This window comes from Triturus cristatus, chromosome 1_1 (assembly GCF_964204655.1).
Source record: "Triturus cristatus chromosome 1_1, aTriCri1.1, whole genome shotgun sequence".
NCBI lineage: Eukaryota > Metazoa > Chordata > Amphibia > Caudata > Salamandridae > Triturus > Triturus cristatus.
Window position 1 is genome coordinate 27,580,818 of NC_140579.1, and position 8,773 is coordinate 27,589,590.

At 45.0% G+C, this 8,773-nt stretch overlaps 1 protein-coding gene across 1 annotated transcript; it reads left to right on the forward strand.

The window, feature by feature from the left end:
• Window positions 1–585: 585 nt before the first annotated feature.
• On the forward strand, window positions 586–1,490 carry LOC146869215 (vomeronasal type-2 receptor 116-like). The gene has a single exon (XM_085653477.1). The coding sequence runs from the start codon at window positions 588–590 to the stop codon at window positions 1,488–1,490; it is 903 nt and encodes a 300-aa protein (XP_085509603.1). The 5' UTR covers window positions 586–587.
• Window positions 1,491–8,773: the final 7,283 nt, after the last annotated feature.

An 8,773-nucleotide genomic window follows, 5' to 3' on the forward strand; every position in this document is an offset into this window, starting at 1 on the left:
CCATAATCCAATGTGCCACATTAACCAGCTCTCAGATTCTGGGCTTCTACTGTTTGGAAAGTTATCTTGGAACCATTTGAATTAAGATCCTCCATTAACGGGGAGGAGGGTCTTAAATAGTGGATAGCGAAGCTCCCTCCACCCTTATCAATTGGGAAGGTGGTTGGAGATAGACAGCTTTTACCCAGAATGGGATAATAATGAGTCAAGTTGCTTTTTTCTATTAAGTGCACAAATTCACCGTGTGATCCAGACAAATTTAAAATAAATGTATTTTTGCTCCTCTAGCAGTTCAACAACATTCTTCAGCCAACCCCTGGTATCACTCATACGAGGTGCAGTGTTACTGCCAGTTTCCTTTCTGGGTTTGCAGGGTGGGAGGTGTGATAATGATTGCATTAGAACCGCACAAGTTTAAATCAGACACTAATCCTTCTATCTAAAGAAGTCAACAATTAACACTTTATTTTCCCTAACAAAACATTCTCAAAGTAATGTAGGAAATAGTTTTATTACATTATCAAATGACTATTTGTAACAGTTTAAAGAGTGGAAATGGCAGATATCCTTTTTACTTTCTTGCAGACATGGAGAGCTGCATGCAGTGCCCCGAGGACCAGTGGCCGAATGACAGGAAGGATGGATGCCTCCTGAAGGTCATTGACTACCTCTCATACAGCGATAGCCTAGGTGTGATGTTTACCACTGTGGCCATTATGTTCTCCGTGGCCACTGCTGGATCACTGGGAATCTTTATCAGACACCGGGACACCCCAATAGTGAAGGCCAATAACCGGGATCTCAGCTATACACTCCTTGTCTCGCTAATTTTGGCCTTTCTCTGCTCTCTCTTATTTATTGGGCAGCCTGCAACATTCACCTGTCTGGTCCAACAGGCTGTATTTGGGATTATTTTTACTGTTGCTGTGTCTTGTGTTTTAGCAAAAACCATCACTGTAGTGATTGCCTTTAATGTTACCAGGCCTGGCAGCAAATTGAGTCGATGGCTGGGATCCCGAATGTCTGGCTCTGTTGTCCTCTTGTGCACACTGGGAGAAGTGGCAATCTGTGTCTCTTGGCTGCTCACCTCTCCACCTCACCCTGGCACTGACATGCACTCTGAGACTGGCAAGAAGATCCTGCTGTGTGACATGGGCTCTATCACTGCCTTCTACACTGTGATTGGTTACATGGCCCTCTTGGCCTTTGCCAGCTTCACTGTGGCTTTCCTAGCCAGGAACCTCCCAGATAAATTCAACGAAGCCAAGTTCATCACATTCAGCATGCTGGTGTTCTGCAGCGTCTGGGTCTCCTTCATTCCAGCTTATGTCAGCACGAAGGGCAGGTACATGGTGGCCGTGGAGGTCTTCGCCATCTTGACTTCTAGCGCTGGACTGCTGGGCTGCATATTCATTCCCAAATGTTACATCATTCTGTTCAGGCCAAACATTAACACCAAAGAACGTTTAACTTTATGTGGCCATTTATAGTTTCAGACTGGAAGTTTGAAAGTCACTATAATATTTTAATTTTGCATTTTCCTTGTGGTGGCGGGGGCAGAAAATTGAGTCCAAAATTGCATCATCCTTTTTTTCAACCATTGGGCCCTTTGCAGGAAAGCATTAAAAATGTTTAACGTAACAGGCGTTTTTTTGAGGACAGCCAATAGGGATGGGTTTGCGTCCCTGCTGATACAACTCAAAGAGTAGGCATTTTTGGTTGGTTGAATAAGAATAGAAGACTGGAATGTACCTGAGCGGTTCAAGTGGTGATTCCATTTGTTTTATTGTTGTTTGAGTCTAGTTGTAGTTTCTCACTCTAGAAAGACCAGTCTTGCAGCGCGTCATCTAGAGTCGATAAATATACACGTTTTGTTCTTGAGTAGCCTGTTCGAGGTGTCCTTGGTATTTCCAGGAGTTGCTTTTGAGACAGTGAGTTTGTAAATGGAGCTTCACCCTTTTAATGCTTGAAGTAACTTCAGAAGGATTTATGTGCAAAGAGCAGCGTCTGTATGTGCTTCACTGCAGGGAAGACAATCTTGGAAGGGTTATTCATCCTGTAATATGGTTCTCTGTCCTGGGATGCAGTCATATGTTTACATGTGACTGATTGTTGTAAAACATCACAGTTTATTTGCAATGCATGTGTTTAAGGGCAGAGTCTGTGTTAATGAATTCATTCATTGTATTAATCTAATTCGTTTTTGCTGTAATATTTCTTCATTGATATGGATGTTTCCAGATCAGAATGAACTGTATATGGTGAGTCAGAACAATTTCTTACAATGTATTACAACCCTATTATATAGCATGTTTGTAGCATACATTATCATCAATAGTAGACAATAAAGAAAAATAAACGAAATCATATTATTTGTGGTATTTGCATAAAGGAGGGTGTATGAAATAGCAGAGGTGACACTTACATTTTTGGTTTGAGGTAATCGAATAGAGATGCTGTTTTAACATTCTGAGTAGTTTATGCAGGTGTCCGTTTATATACATGAACCCGGTGGCACAAACCGTGCACTATCCACCTCTGACACCATTATCAATGCTACACGTTTCCCAATGTCCTGTCTGCTTTTCTGTTATGCTTTAGTAACAGCTGGAATCCTAAATATCCTACTTTGGTATTGGTGGTCTGCCCATACTTCCTTTGGGATATGGGTGGTTGTTTCTGTCGGGTCACACTGCTGTATGTGTATGTGTAGGAAGAGCTGAGGTGTTACATGAACGAGGCGGCTGTCAGAAATCATTGCAATAGTCAGAATGACTCTCCCTCGTTCGTGTCAATCTCTCATCCCTGTATCAATAAATGGAGATCACGGGCCAGATGTTTCATACTTCCATGCAACGCAGCGAGACAACTTGCTGCGTAGCGTGACAGGGAGATGGCAGGAATGCACCATATCCATGAATGCATGGCCCTTTCCTGTTCTCTGCCTGAGTTAGCCCACAATCTGCTGCATAGCGCCAATGCAGGCACCCTTGTGCCATGCTGCAAGGGTGCCTGTGTTACATGCAGGGTTGTTTTTGTGCAGGAAGGTACACTACATTTTAAGGAACACAGGCATTTTGTTTTGTAACCTATAAATAGTTTGTTCATATGAGTCTATTTTATTTATTTCAGTCATCCATTCTTTACTCGTTGGCAGGTTAGCCAAGTACCAATGTCTGAGTATGCACGTCTTAGCTATCACTAGTGCAGGTGATAGCCGTCTCCTACAGTGAGGAGAAATGCCTGAGATATCAGTCATATCACGTAGAAATGATTGTTTGCTTTTGGGGGATATTGGCCATTTCAGAGAGCCATAAACATATTGGTTGGCATACAGCAAGGGACAGATTTACTAACTTTTTGAGTAGTGGTTGTGCCACTTTTGCGGTGCAGCCACAACACAAAATGCTAGTGGATATTTGCAAAGCCATGCCAGGGACAATTTGTGCTTATTTGCACGGCTTTATAAAGAAATGTAAAATAATGCAGTGGCTTGTGCTACAGTGCATTACGTTTCATTCTGGGAGGTGTTCCATGGGTGGAGTATGGGCGTTCCCGTGCATTCACCAATGTATTTCAAAGGTTTGTAATGTCTGGGATTGTGTGAAAACACTGCGCCTTTCAGAGGATGGAGAAATATTTTTTTTCTTCTCATTGTTCCTTTTTCTATGCACACATAGAAAGAGGAACCTTCATTGAGGGATTGTTTTGTGTAGGAAGGTGTCTCTTTCTTCACAAAAACAATTCTTCTTGTAGTAGAGGCCCCTTTGCATGTGGTGCATGGGTGCCTGTGTTGGGGCTATTACAAAAAATAGAGTAACCCAATAATGATCAACGGACCTGGGTAAAGTATAATACAATAAACAGTGGTCCTAGACCTTCATTTATAAATCAAACAATGATTTTATGAGCTTTCGGCTCATAAGACTTAGTACATTATTTTTAGCATAAAAGTGTAAAAAAAACGTAATCTGGGTCACAAAGCAATTTATTTTCAAGTCAAATGGTGAGAGTCAGATAATTTTATCCACATTATCAATTTCATAGAAAAGGTTGCTCCAGGGGGAACGTGCATAAAAAGAAGGGTGCTCAAGTGTGAAGTAATGAAAAGGGAGGATATTCAAAAGATGGCATAGAAAAATTTAATATATCAGAAAACAAATGGGACTGGTTGTAAATCACAGTCCTTAGGAGCCTGGACACAAAACAGTCACAAATATATTACAATTTCAATTCACATAGACTTCCATTCTAGAGTGGCACGTGGGGAATAGGATTCAAGATCCAGGCTCGGTTAAAAGGGCGTCGACATTTCGACCCGTCTTTATCACTTTATCTCTTTGTATCACGTTATCACTTTATCACTTTGTATCACGTTATATTGCTCTATATCACTATTTATGTCTCACTTTATATCTCATGTTATATCACTTTATATCTCACTGTTATATCACGTTATATCTCACGTTTATATCACTTTGTCTGTGCACCCGGCGCACTTCTCTCACTATCTCACAAATGACCTTACCTACCATAGGTCTCCAACCTCAGTGCCAAGTTCTGAGTGACGAAACGGTCGTTTTTAGAATACTAACGCCAAAAATGTTCTCAGTCAGGAGTGGTAAGCAGTTGGAGGACTCAAATCAGGAAGACCAGAAATATACTGGGCTGCAGAGACAGAGAATCTCAGTTTAGGGTACCTTCTTACTAGAGTCCTGTTCTGTCCTCCTCAGTAGATTCCTGTCTCCCATTAAGATCACACCCTTGGATAGCCACTTCTCTGATGAGCCTCACAGAGGGCACCAATTGAAGAAATCAAAACCTTCTCAGGGGTTTCACTGATACACCTGGTCCTTTTAAACCAACAAAGAAGAGATTGGCACAGAAGCTGTAATATAAAAGACATCTTTTTTATTAACCTCAGATGAGGGAGATTGCGTCACACAGTAATCTCAAGTCACTGTAGGAGGCATTCTAAGGAGTACAGAGAACAGGGGCCTTATATACCCACACAGGGGCTCAAAAGAAGGCGGTACAAGTACACATGAGAAGAGTTACACACATAGATGGTCATACAGAAAATGCACAGTCAACAAGAAGGAGGAGTAATGAGTTGCTGACATCAGTTAGAACAGCCTGACAGTTCTATACTAGGAGCAGGTGCATTCTACTAGCTAGGCCCTTCTGAGCATGTGCAAGGCTCTGGAAGAGGGAAACAGCAAATGGCTAGCAAATAGCTAATTAAAATGCCGGCCAAGTACAAAATGGCTTTCAGCTCATGCTAACAGATCCCTGTAATCTTTAACAGACCTGTAATCTTTAACAAAAATACTTCACCACCAGCTACCACTCTGAATTTCCTTGATGGGAATTCTGTCTGCAGAAGCCTGCGTGTCGCCGGGAGCTGTAAGCGCGACTCAATGAGAAGAAGCGTGTCGCTGTCGCAGCTGTTGCCATTGCATCGCCGGAGAAGCGTATCGCCGCCGCATCACCAGAGAAGCGTGCCTTCATCAAAGGTCTTACCCGATGCATCACCGGAGAAGAATATTGCCGCTGCAGCGATCGCCGTCGCATCACCGGAGAAGTGTGCCGCAGGGCCTGTCGCGGATCCAAAGTTACAGAGTTTGCCGCACGGCCGCCGGGCGTGCATACATCGTCTTCACGTAGTCGCATCAAGGGCGCCATTTTATCGCATCGCACCGGAATGTCGCATCGAGGCGCCATCTTGTCGCATCGTAACCGAAACGCAGTATGAGAATCAACGCATCACCTCCTCTCCGATAAGGACCAAGACGCATCCCCTACTCTGCGCAAGCATTGAGGTGCGACGCATCGTCTTCCCCGAACCAACGAAACCGACGCATCTCCATCCCTGCCAAAAAAAAAATTGTTTTGCATTACGCATCCAGGTACTTTTGTGAGAACTGTGTCGCATTTATCATCAACTTGAACTAAGTGACTTCTACCATCTCTAGGTCTATTTTGAGTACAGTATTGTGGATTTTTGTTGTTTGTGGAATTGTGTTAAGTCTATATAAAGAATATTTATTTTTATAAAACCTGTGTGGTGTCCATCTGTAGTGTTTTCCCTGTATTACTGTACGTGTTCACAAATGCTTAACATACTGCCTCTGAGATAAGCCTGTCTGCTCGTGCCAAGCTAAAAAGGGGGTGAGCAAGGATTATCCAGTAGATGTAATCCCCTTTCCATTACTTAGAAGCAAGGGTCCCTATTTGGTCAAAGGTACCTACCTCTGCCAACTAGAGACCCCCAGTTCTAACATTGGTGGTCAGCGGTGAGGATTTAAACTTGCATTTGTGACCCATATACAGTACTTAGTGTACACTACTAGTGAGTGCAGACCAAATGCGAACACACACTTTTTGGGTAGAATCTTTTTTTTCCTTGGACTGTTATTTTCCCTCAGAACTGCCAATTCTTGCTGCCATGAGCAGACCAGCATCTGTTGCATCTATGGATCTAGATTTTGAAGAAGAGAGGTTGGAAACCTACAATTTGAAAAGCTCAAGCATCTCTGCAAAAAATTGAAAGTTGCTACGCCAGGCGTTTCCAAAAACAATGACTACCAAAAGGCGCTGAGGACCTGGGTAGAAGCTAGAAATGCCCCTGAGCTGGTGGTGGAGACATCTGGGGATGCAGATGGGCAGCTGGATAGGCCAGTGTTTCCAGCTAGGGAAGGGGCACCGTCCCCACCTGGCAGTAGCATCTCTTCAAAAGACCTGTCCCCCAGAGAGCTGGAAGACAGGGAGAGAACCAGGGTGCACAGAATGGAGATGGCTAAGCTTAAGATTGAGGGTCAGAGGGAACGAGAGAATAACAGGTTGTCCTTGGAGAGGGAGAGAATGAGAATGGAGCATGAGAGGATGTTGAGGGAGTTATAAATCAAGGCAAAATGCTTGGAGATCAATCCCTTTGGTGGCAGCGCTCCATCTGTGCCTTCAGAAGGCAGGGTATATATCCCCAAGGATGTCATCAAAAGATTTCCATAAGCATGAAGATATTGGGCAGTGGTTTGCAGCCTATGAGATATCAATGTTGGCCCAACGGGTCCCTGAGAAGGATTGGGGAGCAGGGTTGGGGTGCCGCTTTGTGAGTAAAGGAAGGGATACTTTGTTAGACCTACCCAGTGAGAATAGGATGTCTTATACCCACATGAAGGAAACCCTGATGACAAGGTATGGTTTGACCCCAGAACGCTATAGACAGAGGTTCAGGAATTGTAAGAAGCTGTAGGCAACCACTGAGTAGAATATGTATCTTTCTATTGCAGAGCTATGGATGGTTGGGTGAAGGGTAGCAAAGTGGATACTTTTGAAGCGCTCTAAGATTTGTTTGCATGGGAGAACTTGTCTGCTAATTGTTTTCCAGAGCTATGCCAGCACCTTATTGATAGCAGGTTAACTAACCCTAGACAGTTTGCTGAGGAGGCAGACCACTGGGTCAGTACCAGGGTCCACAAGGGTCATATGGGAGACTACGCAAAAAGGTGGGCAGGGTCCCCAGCAGAAGAGTGGGGGACAAGGGTAAACGGAGGGAGTTCCAGAAAGGGCCCCAAAGTAATTCCCACAGGAACCAAGGGAAGGGTTCCCAGCCTCCCCCTGAGAAGAAGCAAGAGGCCCCAACAGGGAAACCTGTTCAGAGGGGCCCCTACAAGTGCTTTACGTGTGGTTAAGTGGGCCACCATTGGTATGATGCCCAGTGTACCATGAAGGATTCCAAAGCACCACCACATGCACCACCCCGTCAGATGGTGAATGTAGCCCTGGGAGGGAGGAGTTGGGTGCCCAAGGTGGGTGGGATCCCACAGAAATGTCCCTTGTCTCATTAGGAGACTTTGAGATGGTCCCTAAGACCCAGCTGCCGGATAACACTAAGAAGAACAGGCAGTGGGTGGCCATCAATGGCGATAGTGTGGAAGCTCTAAGAGACACCGGGGTTAGTGTGACAGCTGTCAGTTGCTGGTTGGTGTCCAAAGAACAGGTTATACCCCATGCATACTTCCCTGTAGTTGCTGCGGACAACTCGCAGAGCAAGTGTTAGGTGGCTCAAATTTCCATTGAGTGGGGGTGTCTCTGGTACTCTTCAAGTAGCTGTGAGGCCAGCCATGCCTGGTGATTGTCTGTTGGGCAATGATTTAGGGAACTCCCCTTGGGCTAAGGTGGAGAGAAGGTCTCATTTGGAGATGTTGGTTCTGCCTGAGTGGGCGTGTGTGACCACTCGGTCTATGGCAGCCAGTAAGGGTGTTCAAGAGATCCTGGAGCCTGAAAGTATGGCCCAGGAACCTGCCTTAAAGAGAAGAGGTAGGGGGCATGGGAAACCAGCCCCCATTGTTCTCACAGTCCAGGAGGAGGCAGACCTTGAGGTGGATGCCCTGGAACCTACAGGGGAGCAAGTTGCTGAACTGGGGGACTTACCTGAGCTGACCCATTGGCAGCAAGAAGGAGGACCCTCCGGGGAGGAATTTTGTGCAGAGCAGAGGAAGTGCCCTTCTCTTAAGGGTTTGCGGCAACAGGCCACAAACCAGGCAGCAGGAGATCAGTCTGGATCACATTGGATCTACTGGGAGAACGACCTCCTGTATAGCGAGCCTAAGATTGCTGAGTCTGGGTCAGCCTGTGTGCTGGTGGTACCCCAGCGTTTCAGAGCCTTCCTACTCGTGTTGGCTCATGATGTGCCTTTAGTTGGACATCTGGGGAAGGACAAGAACTTTGAAAGGCTTGTCATCCACTTTTATTGGCCCCAGATGCTGAA